A 20,757-nucleotide genomic window follows, 5' to 3' on the forward strand; every position below is an offset into this window, starting at 1 on the left:
TATCCTCTCTCCCTCTGTTTGTTTAGGGCACTTTGCTTCTCAACTGTCTTTTGCCGGATCATTTCGTGACTATTTAGGACGAGTGCCTTCATCGGGTCAGGCATCTGTGTGTGTTTTTCTCGCTAATTCTCCTCTCTCTCTCTCTCTCTCTCTCTCTCTCTCTCTCTCTCGCTCTCCCTCCCTCCCTCCCTCCCTCCACGTCTCTTCCTGTTGCAATGATCCCCCCCGCTGTCAGCTGGTGTGACCGCTGTGCAGTGATGAGAAGGTTCAGACTCGGCCTCTTTATCTCCCGCAGTCACTTCACCGCTGAGTGGATCAGCCAGCGGTGAAGGCGAAGCGAGGACCTCCACCATCAGATAGTGAAACGGCAGCACAGACATCTGACTAAGCCTCTTTGTAATCCTTGCACACAACAATGTAACTCCTCCATGATACAATCGAGGATTTACTGTCAAGGGGCAGTTTTAACACACGTCATTGTACGGAAGCGTGTTCATGTGATATCAACTGTAATTCTGGAGAAGCTATAAAGGTCCAGTGTGTAGATTTATGTGAAAATGATCTATTGTAAAATGTGTGTTTCATCTAAATTGTATTGAAGGGAGTTCACCTGCAGATATCACTAAACTCTACACCCTGAACCTTTAAACGTGACTTAATCTGCTCATATTCAGGTTCCTAATTTGAATCAGGGTTATTACATGAAATGCTTTACTAATGTTCAGAAAACACATGTTCCTCATGCTGTTGCTGCAGCTCCTCTTTTCAGCCTCTGTCTCAAACACTTGGTTTTAGCTCCTGTCTCTTAAGACCATCCTTCTGATAAAGACCAGTCTGCTCTGATTGGCTGTCTGAAACGCTCTGTTGTGATTGGTCAACTGCCTCTAGCATGTGGGCAGAAATGTCGGCCTCTTTTCTTGCTTTTCCTGCTTTGTTAGGGGACGTGTCACTTTTATTTACCTTCGATATTATGAAGTGCCACCTCAGGTATTGGAGCTTTCAGGAACATTCCAGTTCAATTTAAAACTTAAGATTATGAGACACTAACTAAAGTACAACCAGTTTTCATCTGCAGCAGAAGGTTGAGGACTCTGAAGGATGTGGCTGTTTATCATAGTTGAAATTGTGAGTCAGAGGATCCTGAATATTTTGAACTGGATAAGAAACTTAAAGTCACAACAAATCCACCTTCACTGCCTGATTTTGATCTTCTGTTTCCCCCCCACTGCATGTTTCAGATGAACACACTGGATTGTGTTTTCAATAAAAGAGGTCAGCTCAGAGGTGAGGGATCATCCTTCCAGCAGCTGGTAGAAAAACACATCAGGAATATATATTACATTATAAATACTCAGGCCTCTGTGTGATAAACGCTGGAAAACCTTGAACACACGTTCCAACCTTCTGCATTCCCTGAATGTTCCACATTCACCTTCTGCAGCTGAATGTTGAATGGCGTCAGAACAGGAGGAATAGTCTTTGCCGCTGCGCAGCCTTCAGCGCGTCTCCAGGCCTGTTCGCTCTCTTGCCCCTTGTTGTCATCACAAGGATAAACACGCCGATGCTTTGTGTTTTTTCTCTCTCCCCCGTGCGTTCGATGCCGTATCTGCGGCTGCACGTTTGGCTCCGGGGTTGGCACGAACACTCGGCACCAAACAGGATTAACTGGCAGCGCAGAGTGGGCGACGTGGAGCGGGCGGCCTCCTGACCCAGCACGCTGTCGGAGGCAGCCCGGGCCCACACTCGCTAAGCTCTTTAAAGGATTGCTCACCGATAAAGAGAGCACACCTCTCTAATCTGATCTCCAGATTGCTACTGTCAGAAACAGGAGAGGTGCTTTTAAAGTGGCATCTGCTGCGAGGGGCCCCCGGCAGAGGCACCAGAGAAGCTGCTGCTTCAGGTTGAACGGAGTCAAGGACAGTGTCAGTAGGACTTGAATGCGAATGACGCCTAGGCTGATTGTAAATTATTCAGGTTTAAATCACATTTTTTATAATCTTGTTTTGCAAATTAATAAAAGTGTATTTGAATTGAATTGAATGGTGGGCGGACATTTGGAGCTTTCTGCACTAAACACATTAGAACAATTAATATTTTAAGCTGACATATGCAGATAAACGAATAATGGCAGATATCCGGTGCATATTTATGTATAATAATTTATTATTACTTCTGCAGGAGGTTGTGTTCACTGCTGCTTGATTGTTTATCCCCCCGTTAGCAGGATTATGCATAAACTACTGAATCGATTTTCTAGTCGAGGTAAAGTGGATTTTGAATCATTTGGAAATATCTGGCAAATACAATCCTCATGGAAATACGTTTATTTGAGTGTTATGAAATATATATATATATACATATATAAGACCCCAGAGATGAACCATCTCAGTTTGAAAGGGGCCTTTAACACAAATATACAGAGAAATTTAAATGCAGAACAATACATTTGCATTAAAACTCACACATATACGAAAAGCTCAAATCCACCCCCACACCCTGAACCATGGTGTCAAATGCACACACTGACACAAAGCTCCTCACATTCACGTTCAGTGCAGCTCATCTTCCTCAGGGTCAAAAAACACTTTTACAAGCAGCACCAAATGAGCGTGGGAGTGTTTTCTCTCATAAATCCTGAGCAATATCAACATCATCCAGCTTTTACTGCACAGTAACATTTATATTTCCTCAGGGACCTGGTTAGAAAGTAAGGATTCCTTCCTTGTAGCATCTATTGCAGCCTCCTCTGATCGGCACCAGAGTGAACAAAAGAGTGAAGTGAACTTTAAACCAAGAAACCTTTGCCCAGAACTTCTCTCTCAGCGTGAGAAGTGCACGGCTAGGACAGCGTGGACCTATTTTGGGTTTTATTGTGGGCGCCACTCCATCCGTAGAGTTCTACTATCGCCAAACGCTCCCGTGTGATCGTCAGTTTCCATCTGACGCCTCCACAAACTCCACCCACACACACAAAGCAGCATGTGCATGCACTTCACACACACCATCTAAATTCTGTCCATAAACGACGCTCTGCTTTCATGCTGCTGCTCCTTGGTTCCCTCACCAGCTCTTGGTGTTGCCCGTCTATTAGGAACACCCCCGGCCAACCTCCGCCAAATTAGAACCTTTAATTGTGATTCCATTTCGTGGCTTGTAGTTCGGTGTGTTTCCTTTTCCCCAAGCTGTTTGGCTTTGAACATTTAAAGAGCCTGCTAGTTTCAAACTTGTTTTTTTTTAACAGCGTTTCGTAAAAGTTCCCTGTTGAACCTTTGAGTTTCCATCAAAGTCTCTCGGGCAGGAAATGAGGCCTCGGGCTGGATTTCCTCTGGAACCGATATGTTTACAAGTCGTGTTGGCTGTTTGTGTTGGTGCTAATTTCCTGTGTGGGTCCTTCCAGGAGAACCCGACGCCCGACCTGTTCTCCGTCGCTGTCAATCTGGAGCCCCCCCCCCCCCCCCCCCCTCGTTAAAACAGGTGTGTGAGCACCTCACATTGAGTTTGAATTCACCGGCAGTAAAAACAGCTTTTATTGGTTTTACATCATCGAGCAAACGGCGGTACTGATCGAGTGGAAGCCGGGAGTAAGTGGGGCTGAGCTGGGTGGGCAGCACTTGGCAGCACGTCTCAGGCCCCCCCCCCCCCCCCCCCCGCCCCCCCTGCAGGCACAAGCTGGCTGTAAACATGAAGAGCGGTTCCTGTCGAGATACAAATAGAAGAGTGTAAACATCTCGTCCTCTTTCTTTCCTGCTATAGTTGAAAGAAAAGGACGCCTCCAAAGCTGTTAAGTGTGCGAATCTGCACCATCAGGCATTCCTCCTGGTTTTTGCAGGTCTTTTCTTTTTACGTGTTTCAGTGGTTTTATTACCTGCATCATTAAAAGGTTTAACAGAGGTATGAGAACACGAGTCGATAAAAGTCTCTCAGGGTTTTTAAATTCATGTGATATCTCGTGATGGAAGATAAAACCTGTTCTTCAAAATCTAACTGTTTGGAAAAGATATGCATGTTATTTCTGCGTATTAATAATGTTCTCTTTCCTCTTCCCTCCTGCTTCCCTCCATCCTCCCTGTGTGTGATGCTGTGACCTTCCCCTCACAGGTAAGAGGAGCTTTTCTTTTTTTTACTTGTGTGCCTGTTCCCGTGTCCCATGTTGTTTCTTGGGCGCTGCGCTGGTTTTAGATTCAGCTGAGTGGGAGTTTCTGCCAAACGCCGGGTCTCTCGACAGAAGCTCACACGTGTTCGCCAGATGTAGACTTTGAGCACCGCGAGACGAATCCTCAAATGTGTGTTTGAGTGCACACACACACACACACACACACACACACACACACACAATGATGCACCCATCTGTTTTTGTCAGCACGTGTGTGGAAGTAGAGCAAAGTCGTCAGAAAGTGAGAAGGAGCAGTGAGTAAACAGTCGAGTAAAACCTCCTCAGTTTATTTTATATCAGAGGGAAACGACCCAATGTGTTGGTGACGAGTTTGAGAACTTAAATCAACTTTTAAAAAGATCCTGTTGTGGAGGCAGGTGACGCAAACATGGAGGGGAATTGGAAAACGAGTATTCTTGCAACATAGTTAAAGAAATAGTTGAAGAAAAGTTAGAGCAGGGGTGTACAAACAACGGCCCGTGGGCCATCTGAGGCCCGCCATCCATTTTAAATTGGCCCACCTCAAAAAAAAACAAACAAAAAAAAAAACATTTAGTAGCACTTAAACGGCACTTACTTATAGCACTTTGTAGTTTTGCTCTATTTTTGAAGAAATTGTACTTTCTTGATTCTTGTTGTTCTGGGTTTGTACCCTCGGGTACCCTTGAATGGACTTATTGTGAGTCGCTTTGGATAAAAGCGTCAGTTAAATGAAATGTAATGTAATGGACTATGGCCCACTGTATTGTACTTAGTTTAGATACTAGGTGGCGCCCAACTCGCCAGCTGTCCCTCAGAACGCCGCCACGTCCCCCCGCCCTGAGTTACATGATTGAGGCGCACTGTCAATAGTCAATAGTCCGCTCCAGGGCAGGGGGGCGTGGCGGCGTTAGTGGCCCAGACCTTCGTACTTTTTTCTGTATGTGGCCCTCGGGATAAAAGGTTTGGACACCTCTGAGTTAGAGTAATTCAGTTCAGGTTTGGGTCAGTTACAATCACTCAGTCAGTGCCTCTGGTTTATAATAGTATTTTTTATAAGTTTTGTCAGGTTCAGGCACGTAGCCGTTCTCAGGGAGCTCGGTCAGGAGAAGCCGACCTCCTCAACGTGGACTCTCTCATCTGCCGATAGTTTCGCTGAGAGACAAGAGTTGTAATTTACACAGCTGCGAGAACTGTGAGTTGTTTTTTACGCGAACAAAATGTCTGTACCTGTCGCTCCTCTTGGGACTTAAGAAGTTGAATTGTTATTGTTCATGTGAAGCTAGCTGGTGAGGCCTCTGGTCCCGTGGAGCAGGACTGGTCCCGTGTTCCAGAGTTTGCATGTTCTCTCCATGTCTCCCCCGGCCTTCTACCACCAAAAACATGCATGGATTTGAACCTGGTTGTTTGTGTCTGTAAAGCTGTTTTCAGACATGCATTCAAATCTGGAGCATCCGTTCTCTGGAGGAGCTGTGTGTGAGAATGTAAATGTCAGAGTTAGAGGCTCCAGTAAAAAGTTTGGAGGAGATCCTCTGCAGGATTCACCAAGAGGGAGATTCTTACATGGGGACCAAGGTAATAATGAAAAAGACGATTATGAAATGAAAAAGCAAAATGTGCTGTAAACAAAAAGACAAACTCTCCTCCAGCCTCCATCCTGAAGGTTTCTGCTTTGTTCATGTGTGAAAGACAAACTCCAAGTTAGAAGTGTGTTCATGTAGTTTGTTTTATGAATTATTAGACAGTAACCTGCTGATCATGCAGAAGGGAAGTGGTTCTGTTTTAACACGCTCCGTTCGAGCCCACAGGCGACAAGTGTTTGATATTAGAGAGATTGAGGTTGGAGCATCCCTGGAAGTTTTACTGCCCCTTTAAAGCAGCTCAGCTCACATTATGTGTTGGCTGCGTGTCCAGTGTCCTGCGTTTCATTTGATTCAGCAGCAACTGATCTGATCCAAGTCACCTGGAACAGATCAGAAATACCTGACTGCAGGGGGAGCGAGCGGAGAGAGAGATAACTGAGGAGAACTGAACCCATCTGATGTGGGAGAGTTTTAAATATAGTGATTGTTGGGAATGATTGTCAGTGGCTTTCAGTTTCTCAGAAGACGGATTTATTCGTCTTCTAATGCTCACAAACTGACCTCAGTACCATGAGCATCGAGCATTCAGCCTCATTGAACTTTCACTTTTCCTCGTAATGCAACCTTAAGTACGGAGCGTTCTTCCTCCTGCAGGGTCGAGGAACGATACCACATGTAAATAATGAGTCTGGAGTCGATGAATAATGCATCGGTACAAACATCCACCTCGAAAACTTTGTTGCTGCTGAATCCAATTTGCATTTTTTTTACCGCTGAAATCCAGTAATCCGTGATCTGTGCTCCCGCTCGGTGCAGCTTCCTGCAGTCGACCCCAGCTCTGCTCTGAGGAGAGAGAATGTTTAGGTGTCTGAAGTACATTGGAACCTCTGTTTAGTTCTTAGTATGGATTCAATGTTTGTATTTATTCTCTGTGGTTTATTTTATCTGGCAGTTAAAATGTGTTTTTGGTCGCTCCAGTTGATGATGCTCTGTTGGATTCTCTGTTTCCTTCCTGGACGTTAAACGACCGGGCTTCGATTTGGATCAAATGCTCGTCTGCTTTGTTTTTCTCTCGCTTCATGTTCTTCATTCCTGCGTCCGAGCCGTGCGCTAATGAGCCGTTAATCGTGTAAATGAGCTCTGGGCGGTGTCGCTGTACGTGCTGCTCGCAGGTCGGACCCATAGACTCGATAATGAGCCTCGTTTTCTCAAGGAGAAATATGTCGGAGCAAAAAATCTGTATTTTGTATGAGCATGAAATTCCATCCAGGGAGCCTCCTAATCACCATCCTGTCTCCGTGTAATGCCAGAGAACTGAGAACTGTGGAGTTTGACTCGAAGCCTTTTCAGGTCCCGTCGCGCGTGGGGCAGATGTTCAAGGTCAGAGCCGGCGACCTTGTGTTTCTCTCTCAGTCAGCTCCAGACTGAAGTCGGTGCTGACGAGATGAGGTAAACCTTTCTTTAATGGTTGCGAAATGTAATCTGATAAATTTAGATGTCAACGTCCAGTTTGCTTTAGCAAGTCACATCAGTCTGTTCAAAAACAAAAAGCTTGGGCCAGTAAGTAGTTCAAACTGTTTCTGTTTCGTTTTTTAATGCAGTTTTTTTGAGTAAAAGTATATTTACATCTGCTTTTATTTACAATTAACAATATGTGCATCCAACAGTCCCCTAAATCTGATCAAACTACACCAAGTTGAAGTCAAATTGTGTATTTTCTTTATTGATATCTTCACATTATTCCCGTGGAACTTGGTGAAGTCAATAAGTTAAATAAAGAAAGTTCCTCAATCTGCCCTTGTGTCCTGATCCTTACAAGAATAGAATCTGTTCTTTCTCGACCCATTTCCTCTCCTTTCCTTTAAGTGTCGTGGAATCTGTGGATTAGTTTTTGTGTAATTTTGCTCACAAACAAACAAACAAACCAACCGAACAAACAGGGTCTCCAGTTTGTGTCTCTCACTGATCCGTCTCGTCATCGTGTCCACGCCTTCGAGTGAAATCGACACATTCAATTTTTAATGAATGACATGTTTGTGCGGTGGTTTTTCGATCCAGGTCAGTTACAGAACACAAACATTTCTCCTTCTCCATCTTTTCTTGTTCTCTCTCTCTCCTGTCTGTGTTTTATTCGACCCCTCCTGAATCTATCTACGTCTCTGCTCCTTCTCCCTCTCCCTCTGTTTCTCTCTCTTAACCCGGGTCTGCCCTCCACCGTCTTCCTGTCCGGTCCCATTTAAAAAAAATAAAGAAATCACTAAGTGCTTTTGTGTCACAGCAGTTGGGGGGTAATTGCTATTTAAGCCCCCGGGCCCACATTACACCAACCTGGTTTATTGCAGCTCTTTGTATGTGATGCAGTTTTTTTAATCTCACCCATATTGATTTTTCCTCCGTTAAGGAACAGACTCAGGTACAGTTGTATTTCCACCTTCTGCTCGGTTGGGGGCTGGTGTCTTGAATATTTAGGCCATTCCCAGTCGTCCCAGTGGGATGTTGTCTGAGCACTGGAGGCGTAAAGGAGGTCAAATCAGCTAATATTGACCCATCGTCGTAAAAAATATATAATCTGGGGCATTTTGAAACGTCAATGAGGCTCCGAGGCTCAATTTGTTTGCTCTCAGACGTTTGGTGTCCTCTGCTTCACCCTCGCTCTTTCATAAAATATTCACTGCCGTCGCCTTGTTGAGTAAGAGGAGCTGAAGCTCGGCTTCATGTCTGAAGGAGGTGGAAATAGAAAAAGATTTCTAGAAGCTAAAGATGTCGTGCAGTTGATTACGGGAAACGTCCGACACGATGTGTTCACGTGTGATTCTACCTGCGGATTAACTGGGCTGTTAAAATTCCTGTTAGAAAAGAGTGAGGGGGGCAATTTATTTTGTTTCTGCTTTGCTTTATTCACAGTGACAAACACAAACACAGACACACACACAGACACACAAAGACACACACACACTGCAGGCATGTAGCCGCACCGACTTCTCCCCAGTTTCCTTATCTGTCACCTCAGTTTACTGCAGCGAGACGGTTGTTTGGGTGCTGCTGTCTCCTCTGTCTCGCTTTTACTCCATGTCTGACTCTGTGTGTGTCTGTGTGAGTGTGTGTAGTTTGAGTTTCCTCTTGGGTTTTTCCTCCTGTCCAGGCCTCACGGGTTGTGTTGTTTTTTTGCGTGCATGTAGATCTGCAGGTTCTCTTCCGTGTCCGTGTTCGGCAAAGACCACTCTGAGTTTTCAACCTTGAGAAAAGAACTTTGTTGGAAAGTGTCGAACATTTAAAGGTTAATTGTGTTTATAAGTTGTGTTGTCCGAAGTAAATTCAACACAGGGCCATTTCCTTGTAGAGTTGTGTTTTTTGTGTGTTTTTTTTAATGCCACTTTCTGATCTAATGGACTTTTTGAGTTCAACTGAATGACTTGATAAGCTGAATATTATTTGCTGTGTGTCTGTGTGTGTTTGTGTGTGTGTGTGTGTGTGTGTGCACTCACGATGATGACCAGTGTAAGTGACTTTCGATGACAGGAAAGTGACAGGAAGTCCCCCCCGCTGCCCCAGAGACCCATTTAGATCACTCACACACATTCACCCACACACATGTGCCACAGCTGGAGCTGGGCATGAGCACAAACACACACAGCGGGATCCAAACCAACACACACACACACACACACACACACACACACACACACACACACACACACACACTCTCTCTCTGCATGTTTCCTGAGCTAACAGACCTCGTGTCTCCTCCTCCCACTCGTTCTCCGAGGCTGCTTTGTGTTGAATATGTAGTAGGTGTGTTGCTGTTGTCGTTTGTTTGTGTGTGTTGGTCCCGACAGTGTGTGTTGTGTCACCCAGCGTCACTTGAGCCGTGCCAGAGCTCATGAACTCAGCTCCTCTCCCCCTGTGAACCAGTCTCACAGCGCTGCCACTGCTCATCACTGTACCTGCCTTGTACATACGTGTGTGTGTGTGTGTGTGTGTGTGTGTGTGTGTGTGTGTGTGTGGTTGTGTGTTTGTATGGAGATGTGTGCAGGTCAAGTTGTAGATCCTGTCCTGTCGTGTTGGAAATGTCAGACCATTGCTCCAGTTTGTACAGCTCTTGTCAGCGAGCGACGGCTTGTTCTGCTCCGCTAACTCTGCTAATGAAAACCATCAGCAAAGGAATTAGGTGTGTGTGTGTGTGTGTGTGTGTGTCTGTGTGTGTGTGTGTGTGTGCAGTTTAATTCCATTTACGATGTATATATACTGAAGTCTGTCAGTAAAGCTGTTGGAAGGAGGTGGATCAAGTGTTTTAATACATATACGTTTCATTTAATTCTCATTTTGACCAATTGAATTTTTTTAAATAATCACAAATCACAATTTCAAGACACACAATGTAATAACTGCTTCTGTGATGATTCTGTTGTCGTATTGTGAGACTCCGTGCAGTGTAGGGATTGTTCAGTTCCGTCCACTACCCACACGTATATTAATAAATTCTGCTACTTCATATAATATCTGTTGACATTAATCTCCCTCCATAGAACTCAGAGCTCCACCACCCCCCCCCCCCCCCCGCCTACCCCACACGACTGTTTGTTATCCCGAAGATGAAATACAGTGTAAACACACAGCCGAGTGGAGCAGCGGGTGTCCCACTTATTACTGTCAATACCACACGTTTACAGCCAAAGCAGCTCTATTATCAGCCGGCTCTGGACTGTCGTCAGGTGGCTTCAAACGCCGCCGGTGCAGAAATCACACACGACAGCACGTTGTGTGTCTTTCTCCTCCGGCTGTGTGAAGTGCTGCGTTGTGATCTGTGTGGGGCACGTTCGCCGTCACAGAGGGGAGCGGGGGAAATAATGAAAGTTTCCCTTGTTATGCTGAAATCTGTTTGTTTGTTTTTCCCAATTTCAAAATGACAGAGTGATGCAGGAGGTCAGAGGTCAGGAGTGGATGTGTTATCCTGCGTCCTGGTGTGTTTTAGTTGTCAGGATACGGGTGTGTGTGTGTGTGTTTTTTTGTCGAGCTTTTCTCTCGTTGCCAGTTACACACGTGGTTAGTCGTTTGTGACACGATGGAAAATCGGGGAGCTGTAGTTAGTCGTCATTATCAGGGGAATATCCACAACTGCAAATAATAAGAATCAGAAGGGGGGGGATGCATAACCTGCATGTGCTGGAGATAAGATAAGATAAGATAAGATAAGATAAGATAAGATAAGATAAGTTTAACCTTTATTTATCCTCTGTAGAGGAATTCAAAAATGAAACAGCAGCATAAGAACTTAGCAGCGTGAGGGAGAGATATACTATGACTCAAATTATCAATTCAAATATAATAATATATAAATAAATCCCCACAGGCAATGCTAACTTTGTAATAATACCATTTTCATAATGATCTAATCCTGATGTATATTATTTTATGTAATGTAAAATGATTGATGAATCTAAATTGTTTTAGAAAGTGTCTTTTGATCGCTCCAGGTTTTCCTCTATTATTTATTAAGATATTTAATTTTCATTGACCTTGACCCCCGACCGATCACCTGGAGATACCCTCCAAACATTATACTCACACTCTCACACACACACACACACACTCACAAACACACGCACACAAAATCATAATCAGATATTAGTATTTACATAATTTAGGATTAATGTAACAGGATTAAGATTAACATACTAAACACATCCACTCCTGGATTAATATGTTTTTCTTATAAAGTACATGTTAGAAGTGTGTGTATGTTTGTGTGTGTGTGTGTGTGTGTGTGTGTGTGTGTGTGTGTGTTTGTGTGTGTGTGTGTCACATCCATCTCTACTTACTTTAATCTCTGATTAGCTGCAGTATGAACTCAGATGATCTTTTCAATTTGAAGCAGAGTAAAGTGTTGGGCTCTAATTTATGTCTTTACGTCTCCGGTGTTTCTCTCTCACAATCGTAATGTCTGTGGATTCGAGTCGGTCTGGAATCAGTTAATATTCTTCTTCTGACAATATAAAGCATCAAACTCTTCAGAGTAAATTATGCGTTAGGAGGTTTTTTCCACAGAGGTCATAGGTCATTGAGTTTGGTCTATTTGTTACAGGGGCAGCTCCTCTGCCTCAGGAAGCTGGGGATCATGGGTAATGTCCACCGCTCAGTCAACACATTGATAGAATTTGTTTTCCTCCACATGAAAACCACGTCATTGCCCTGATCCGGACCCCTGCAGGATTCATCCCCCCCATGAGTCTGTAGAGGGCGCTGTTGCTCAGATAAACGTACCTTGTGTCGCTTAAAACAAACAATCATCTAACGAATCAGCTAATTTGAGTTTGAATCAATAAATAAAAGGTAAATGATGATCTGGAGTTTGTTAAGCGTGGCTTTGAAAGAAGAACGACACTGAACGTGTGCTCTGTGTAAACAGTGTCGTCCCAAACAAGTTGAAGAAGTTAAAGTTAAAACTCATTTCAGAGAGATTACCAGGGAAATATCTTGATTTAAGTACAACTGGGAATTTAAAATCCTCAACTAACTTGTGATGGAAGAGAACATGTAAATCCTGCTCCCCCCCCCCCCCCCCCCTCCGTCTTCTATTATTTTTGGTTCTGCAGCATAATTTGAGCCGGTGCCTTGGCAGCGTTCTCTGCGCCTGCTGGGAGCCGGGCTGATCGGACACAAGTCCACTAATTGGCCGTGCTCGTGTATAAAAAGGGTGAAGCTTCGTAAATCAGAGGAGGGATGTGATATAGAGGAGAGAGAGAGTCTATTAATGCAGCATTTCCACTGTCAGTACCTTTAGTAATGCTGTGTTTCCTACAGGATTTAAAAGACTGACGCAGTGATTCGCTCAATCAGCAGGTTGATAGATTTTAAAATCTGCCTCCTCTCTGGTCCCTGTGTCCTTTACCTCAATCCCTGCCTGTGAGTCATCTGAGCATTTTACCAGCGTGACATTCAAATGAACAAGTAAATACAATCATCAACCATTTCTTTTTTAAATGGTGCATGAGATAAAACACCAGAGATGAGTATGACTGAATGAATTCATGGAGAGAGAGAGAGAGAGAGAGAGAGAGAGAGAGAGAGGCTGGAGGAGCATACTGAGTAGATGTGTTCAGCTCTCCTCCACATATGTCAGCCCCGATCTAAGCCACACCTGCTGCTAACCACGACTTAGAGAGAGAGAGAGAGAGAGAGAGAGAGCAGCGTCTCTCCAGCTCCACGGTCACAAGCTGAACAGTCGGTGAAGCGAACGGTCGCTGCAGCCCTTTTCATTTTCCTCTCAGCTCCCCCCCTCTCTCCTCTGCTCTCTCCTCTCCTCTTGGAGCTCGGTCTCTCCTCCCGTCCTCCTGAAGCGATGGTGTGATTAACAGGGCTCAGTGGGAGTGAAGCCGCTCTGCTTCCTATAGGATCCTCTGGCCAATCGCTGACACTCGCTCTGTGCTGGGAACACGATGAAGGAGACGCTCGCTCGGCCATGAGGCAACTGGGAATTCCTCCCACTGGGAACTGGGATTTCTGATTTTCTCTCCTGGACTTTTTCTCATTTCCATCTGGACATATATGTTTTTCATAACATTTGGTGTCTGAAGCTCCTTGGAACCAGGAAGCAGGTGGGACTGGTGGATTTTCAACCCCAGTGGGGGGTCGGGGGGGTCAGCTCACACCCCTGCTGAGATCCAGCACCCATAGATTCATCACACTCACTTCAATCAGGTGCCGGATCAGGTTCCAGATCAGGTGCATGTGTCAATTTGGTCACACCTCGACACTCAGAGAAGCACCAGGACCCCATGAGAGTTGAGGAGGAGTCTCATTAACCAGCGTCAGGGTTTCCAGCTCGGCGTGACGGGGAGGGGAGAGCGTGTGGTCACCAGGCAGCTGAGGAGAAGATGCCAGCCATCCTGGTGGCCTCCAAGATGAAGTCAGGACTCCCCAAACCCAAACCGGTGCACAGCGCCCGGCCCATTCCCCAGCAGACCCCCAGCAGGCCGGCGGCTCTCGCTCTGCCTCCGGCACCCGTCAAGAGCCACATCCCGTCCCTGGGCCAGCAGGTGGGGTCAGGACCCCCCCTGAGGAGCAAGGCTGCCGGGTCAGAGGCTGGAGACAACACTCAGGTACACTGTGGGGTGGTGGGATCAGGGCTGAGGGTTCTTCTTACCCCCATAGAAGCTGTGAGTGGAGGTTAACATGTACGAATGTGAGGTTTAATGTGGTTCAGTTGGAGAGGTAACTGGGAACACTTTTATTGCTTTGAGAGCATAACTTTCAGATTTACAGATCAATCATTATCATCGGTTTTGGTCCCATATGGTCCAGATGTTGTTTGAATGACTCCCTGACGGACAGGAGTCAGATCAACAACGGAAAATCTATGTTTGCATGTTTGAAAAGTCCCGTTATCCTCTCACATTGTGCCGTCGGGGGGGTCTGGACCTCGTCAGCTGCCGTCGTGGCTCCTCGACGGATGTTTTGTGATTTTAAATCAACACACAGCATTTCAGTATCACTCCCCCTGGCTCAGTTTATCATAACAGAAGCACGACGCCAACATTCAGCGAGTTCCTGGAAGGAGCCGGCTGCGTCTCTGCTGTCCAGGCTGCCAGCCGAGCAGGAGACCCCGGTGCCTTGTTTCACTGTGTTTGTGAAACATTGGCCGAGCTTAGCAACCCCACGCAGACGGCTGCAGCGTCAAGAGGGATCGTTTTTAACGCCATGTAAGGCAGCGAGGTGAAGGAGGTGCCTCTGTCTGTGTGTGTCTGTGTGTGTGTGTCTGTGTGTGTGTGTCCTCGAGCCAGCAAGTGCACGCTTGGCAGTCTGTGTTATACAGTAAGTGTGACTCAGAGGCGATGGCGCGAGGAGGAGATGAGGGAGGCCGGCGGCGGCGGTCGAGGCACGAGTCCACTGCTGGTGGCGTTTGTTTTAGTGGCTAATCACGTTTTCTCACTGACCTACTTTCCGTGACTTTCTCTCTCTCTGTCCTCTCTCTCTCTGTCCCCCTCTTCTCTCCCCCTCTCCATCCCCGTGGTGCTGATGAAGCAGCCCCTCGGCTGCGTTGACCTCTGACCTTTCTGGGCAGACGCAGCGATGTGGACATTGCAGTCATGTGCTCAAATGCACCAGTGTGTGTGTCTGTGTGTGTGTGTGTGTGTTGAGTGTTTAACGATGAGACTCCTTTTTGTTTTTTACTGTCAAAGCAAATGACGTAATTCAAACTGCAAAATGTCAATTCAGCTCTTTTTTATTTATTTGATAACTGGTTAAAAACTTAATATAGGATTATGTCGATCTGTTAAAATGGCCGCATCAAGCAGTTGAACTATTTTAAAACATTAATTAGACTCCACAGGTATTTGTGTTCATCTGCTTCAGTCACATGTGCAGAGCATCTCAAATAATCACATTTTCTCATCCACAAGATAATTAATAAAGAGTTTAGCTCATATTCATCACATTTTATGCTAAATTTAAACCATATTTCACACACTCATAGTTAACAGTTCTTTAAATTGGTCCGATTCATCAAGATCTGTGAATTATTCCCTTGAAAATCGACGTCCAAGTAAATGCTCTGTCTCTCAATGTTAAAGAAAGTGATGGAGATAAAAAAACAAACAAGAATAGAGGGAAGTGAAGATAAATAACAATAAAAATATGTAAACATCGGGCTCAGTACATTCTGGAATAACTATGGGATGTATAATGCATTTCTTCATATTGGAAAACAAACTGACAGATTCTCTAATAGTCCAGGAACAGATATATCTCTTAATAAAACCGGGCAGGAGGGTCGACTCAGTTCTATCGTCCTCGTTTCTCTTTCGTCTCTGCCGGGCTTCACCGCCGGGAGGAGTTGAGGCCGAGGAGCAGAATCACTGGCGTGGACTCGACGCTGCATCACTGCCGGTCCAAGTCTCTGTGGATGTTAATGCACAAGCACCAGTGGAACTCAGTGTGAACCCAATCAGCTCCGAGGGCAGCGTGAGAGGAGCTGAGACTCTCTGGAGACACGGAGGCTGACTCTCACGTCAGGAGAGTGGGCTGAGAATTGAGTAATTTCTCAACATGAAATACTTCACCTCCTGCTTTGGGTATTTCTCTGCCCTTTATTTTTTTGGGAGAATCGAGGCCAAAAATTAAAGCAACACAACACTTAATGGAGAAGAATCACAAATTGAGCAGTAGACAAGCCAGGGTTAGGGTTATTGGACGTTTTTGAGGAAAAATGGAAACATCTCAACATCTAAATGCAAACTGAGTGACAGGCTGTAACAGCACATGTTCCTGAGGATTAGAGGAGTCACAGCCGAGTGCAGCTGAGGCATCGAACGCACAAACATGTTGTGTACACCTGTGAAATACAGTTAATCCATAATGCAGCGAGAGCAGCAGGAGGCTGAGAGAGATGTTCAGACTATGTGTGTGTGTGGCTTATTGTGTGTGTGTGTGTGTGTGTGTGTGAAAGAGAGAGATAGTGAGAAGTCTGGCACAATCTGCACGATTCTAATGTGAAGGTGATGGTGGGGGGAAATGTGTGAATGGTATTTGATGCTGTCTTCTGCATATGCGAGCGAGAGAGAGAGTGTGTTTGTGCGTGTGTTTATGTGTGCAGTTGTGTGTGTGTGTGTGTGTGTGTGTGTGTTCTAGTGCCTACAGATATAGCGAAGCTCTGCACACATACTTTGCTGCCCTCTCGTGGCTGGTTCTTGCCCTACATCTGTTTCCATTCACAAACACTGATTTTGTGTGCGTGTGTGTATGTGTATGTGTGTGTGTGTGTGTGCGTGCATGTGTGTGTGCGCGTACATGTGTGAGTGTGCATGTGTGTGAGTGAACAAGTCATTCAAGGCTGCTGTCTTTGCCGCTCTATTCATCTTTAATACTTCTCTGTTATCCATGACCAACCTCTATCTCTCTCTCTCTTCTCTCTCTCTCTCTCTCTCTCTCTCTCTCTCTCTCTCTCTCTCTCTCTCTCTCTCTGTCTCTCTCTCTCTCTCACTATTCTCGTTTCCTCCTTCTCTCCTCTCACTCTTTCGTTCCTCTTTACCATCCAAGTGTTCAGAGTTGCCAGCTCATTATTTTCCGCAGCCGAAACTTCTGATTCTGCCACGTTCGCACCAGGAGGCCTTCAAATATAAATTCTGATGCTTTGTGCATGTACCGTTATTAGTCATCACATGGAACACATACAAACACAGACACACACACACACACACACACATCTCTAATGGGTGCAGAGCCACAGAGAGAGATTTGTCCGTGTGCCGGTGAGATAAGCAGCTCTTATCTTAATAAGCATCTTTCTGCATAAAGGCTTAAGTCCGACTCGGTGTAAAGACTCACTTTATTAAACTCATTATGAAAACTCATCTGTGCCTGCGGCTGAATAACAATCTCATGTAGAAACATATTGGGAGCAGTGCAGAGGGTCTTCAGGCTCCCTGGGTTTTATTTACCGAGATGAATTAAATAAACCACCAATCTACAATTTAGACTGCCCCCCACCCCACCCCACCCCCCACCTCCTCCTCCATCCATCCAGGACAGAGGAGCTCAGTCTGGATATTAAACTGTCACTGTCACATAATCACTGTGTGAGAGACGCATCAGTGATGTTGAGCTACATTAATTCTCCGAGATGTGTAATTGCCCAAGATTATGATTTTCCCCCTAATTTGAGTTATTTAAATTGGGTGTAATTTCATTCAGGGGGTTTTGTTTTGACCGAGAACTACAAGTTTATCTTTATCTTCTTCTTTCATTCATGTACAACTGAATCTCTTAATTTTTATATTTATATTGAATATATATGAACATTTAAGCTTCAAACCGTCATTCATTTTAATAGACATTGATAACATGATGAGTTGATTAGATCAGTTGACTTGATTATTACTTATTATCATTTTATCATGATAAATCTTTTCATAATTGGCTAAATTGATTAATACATGTGTTCTGTACTATGCTGTTTCCTTATGGAATAGGGTCATGTGATAGGAGTCTCTGTTTCTGCTCATCCAGACTAAAACGCAGGGCTGCAGTTTTCAAACTAAAATGAGACCTGCAGATTTTCCAAATTTATCAGATTTTTCGGCTCTAAAATGCCAGAATAGTGTGGACACCAGGCAAATCTGTAGGAATCTGTGGAATCTGTTTGAATCTGTAGGAATGTGTTGGAATCAGTAGGAATCTGTAGGATGCAGCCTCTCTTGAATAAACCATTTGAAGGCGTCCTCTTGGATCCCGGGCTCCTGCAGTGGGCTGATAATGAAGTTAATCTTTAGCTTCCAGCCCTCATGCTGTCCCACAATGATCCATGAGGAGGTTTCAAGCCAGTTAAAATCTATATGCCATTAGTAATTATGCAGAAAACAAATATTGGCCATCTTGAGTCTGAAGATGTCAGCTTTGATATGAGAGGTTTTCTCTGATGAGCCTGTCGCCTCCTCCTCCTCAGCTTCCTGTGAAAGACAATCATGACTTTTATTTTATTGCTTCTCCATTCAGCCCCAGTCTGGTGGAGACCCGGCCCAGCAGGTGAGAGTGGAAGCTCCGTCCTGCTGCATTGGGTTGCTAATGCGCTCCTGCCCACCCGCAGCAGCACAGATTGGGTGGGGGGGTTGAGGCTGCGTGGCTATATTGCTTCTCCTTTTTTTGAAATCACCATAACAAAGGGCCACACACAGACATATGTCTCCTCAGGAGGTGCTGCGAGTTAAAGCCAGATTTAATGGACGTTTCAGAGATTCATTGAGGGAGAGTTCATTGTTAGGTGGACGGAGGAAGGTTTTAACAGACTGACAGAGTCCGGACAAAGAGCGCAGGATAAAAGCTCGTGTCTTGTTAGGCCTGTGAGGGGTTCACCTCCCGTGCTTCATCATTTTGTGGTCGCGTTGATCGTCATTCCAAATGGGACACGTCTTCAGAAAGTGTCCACAAGTCAGTGAGTTCCCTGAGTTCCTGTGGGTTTGGAGATCAGACACCTTCACCCGGTGGTGACCACACATGTGCTCCTATCAGTGTCGGGCAGGAGGGAGCTGCTGTCGATAAGAGAGACATCACATCTCTGGTTCCTCCTCTGGGAGAACAAAGATGGTCGTCCTGGAGGAGCCGGCTGAGATATGAGCTGAGGCCTCACACAGATCAGGAGATAGAGTCAGGCTTCTTCTATCTGAGCTTTGAGAGGCAGGTCCTCCATCAACACCCTGAGAGCAGCTCTTCAGCAGGAAAGCTTCAGCTTTTCCTATCTTTAAAATATGGATATTTTTCATGTACATTTCAGATTAACTGTTATCTTTAACTCGTGGGATTTATTTCACAGTCTGAACAACTGTAGTGTGACTTTTTCTAAAAAATGTAAATGTAAATAAAAGTAAAAAAGTTCTACCAGAGAACATACCGTGTGAAGCGAAGGTCAGGGAACGGAAAAATTGAATGTTCACGGGGTAAACAATAAAGTTACGTGAGATGTTCATAAATCAATAAATAAAAAGCCCTGAAACTGTTTTGAGAAGTGAATCTTTGTCATACTCTGTGATTTATAAGAGTTTTGACTGGTTTTCTTGATGATCTTCCCTCAAATGAACCTTGTTAAAAACATGTCTGATCACATGTAGCAGTTGGCTCCATTAGTTATGACCTCATCTCCGTCTCATGTGTCTCGATCAGATTCCACTTCCTGTGCAGTTGTCCCCTCGCCTTCCTGTGTGAGGTCATGGCTGAGGATATAACCCTATTAATTCAGTCTGGGCATCTGTCTCTCCTGAGTCAACATCCCTCCATTGATCCCCCCCCCCCCCCCGAAGGTTCTCTCCTTCTCCACTTTCCTCACGGTACTTGTCACAGGGAGCCCGTTGGCGTGGACAAACAGGCCATTGTGAGTGGCGCCCCCTGGGACGTCGGACTAACGCTATCAGCTCCATCTCAGTCTGGAGACAGGAGATGATGAGGAAAAAGGAGAGAGGCGATGAGGTAGAGGTCAGTTGAGGGCTGGAGTCCCGTCCCGTCCCCCCCCCCCCCCCCAGAGGCTGGTGCCCGGGGTCACTCCAGGCCCAGAGGCAGGTCGGACAACTTCATGAGGATGAGAGAGATGATGGTGTTACAACAAATCAGAATCAGGAAGTCTATCACCTCCAGTTCTTTGTTATCACCAGCTACACCTGCTTGTTCCTGTGATTCTCCATCAGACTAACTCGTGCAGCAGAGCATGCAGACGTGTGTCAGGAGCTTTAGGTCATGTTCCTTTAGAACGTGGGCTTGTTTGAGTATTTATCAAACTGCTGATCTGTGACAACAAGAAACAACCTGAGTCGTGCAGACCTGAGTCCCTTAGACCTGAGTGCCTTAGACCTGAGTCCCGTAGACTTGAGTCCTCTAGGACTGACTCCTCTAGACCTGAGTCCTGTAGATCTGAGTCCTGCAGACCTGAGTCCCATAGACCTGAGTCCCGTAGATCTGACTCCTGCAGACCTGAGTCCTGTAGACCTGAGTCCTGTAGATCTGACTCCTGCAGACGTGAGTCCTGCAGACCTGTGTCCTGTAGACCTGAGTCCTGTAGATCTGAGTCCTGCAGACCTGAGTCCCGTAGACCTGAGTCCTGTAGACCTGTAGACCTGAGTCCTGTAGACCTGAGTCCTGCAGACCTGAGTCCCGTAGACCTGAGTCCTGTAGACCTGTAGACCTGAGTCCTGTAGACCTGAGTCCTGCAGACCTGAGTCTTTTAACAACAGTCGTAACCATGAGCTCATGATCTCTATGGTTAGAATCTGGTGTCTGACGGCTTCTTTTAAGTTACAAACAGCACGTGAGTCTGGAGACGGGAGGACGTGTTCCAGACTCCGTGTGTCCTGGTTGTCCTCAGCGTTGTGGTCTCAGCTGGTAGCTGTGGAAACCAGGGCCAGATGGCGTCCTGGACTCAGAGTGGTCCAATCAGGTTTCTAATTAGATACCAGATCTCGTTAATGACGTTTCCTCTGCTCTGGAGGATAAACTGCAGGTTGAGCTCAACGTTCTGTTGAGAGAGAATAAAAGAGACGACCAGAGGTGAAATGAACCTTT

At 45.5% G+C, this 20,757-nt stretch overlaps 1 protein-coding gene across 1 annotated transcript in view; it reads left to right on the forward strand.

The window, feature by feature from the left end:
- The first annotated feature begins 12,989 nt into the window (after positions 1-12,989).
- The window catches only part of nav2a (neuron navigator 2a), a 95,094-nt gene continuing 87,326 nt past the window's right edge, over positions 12,990-20,757 (forward strand). The window contains exon 1 of the mRNA XM_062392121.1: positions 12,990-13,814. Coding sequence (XP_062248105.1) covers positions 13,590-13,814 — 225 coding nt within the window. The 5' untranslated portion in view covers positions 12,990-13,589. The remainder of the gene's footprint in view (positions 13,815-20,757) is intronic.

The sequence above is a fragment of the Platichthys flesus genome, chromosome 1 (assembly GCF_949316205.1).
Source record: "Platichthys flesus chromosome 1, fPlaFle2.1, whole genome shotgun sequence".
Classification (NCBI taxonomy): Eukaryota; Metazoa; Chordata; class Actinopteri; order Pleuronectiformes; family Pleuronectidae; genus Platichthys; species Platichthys flesus.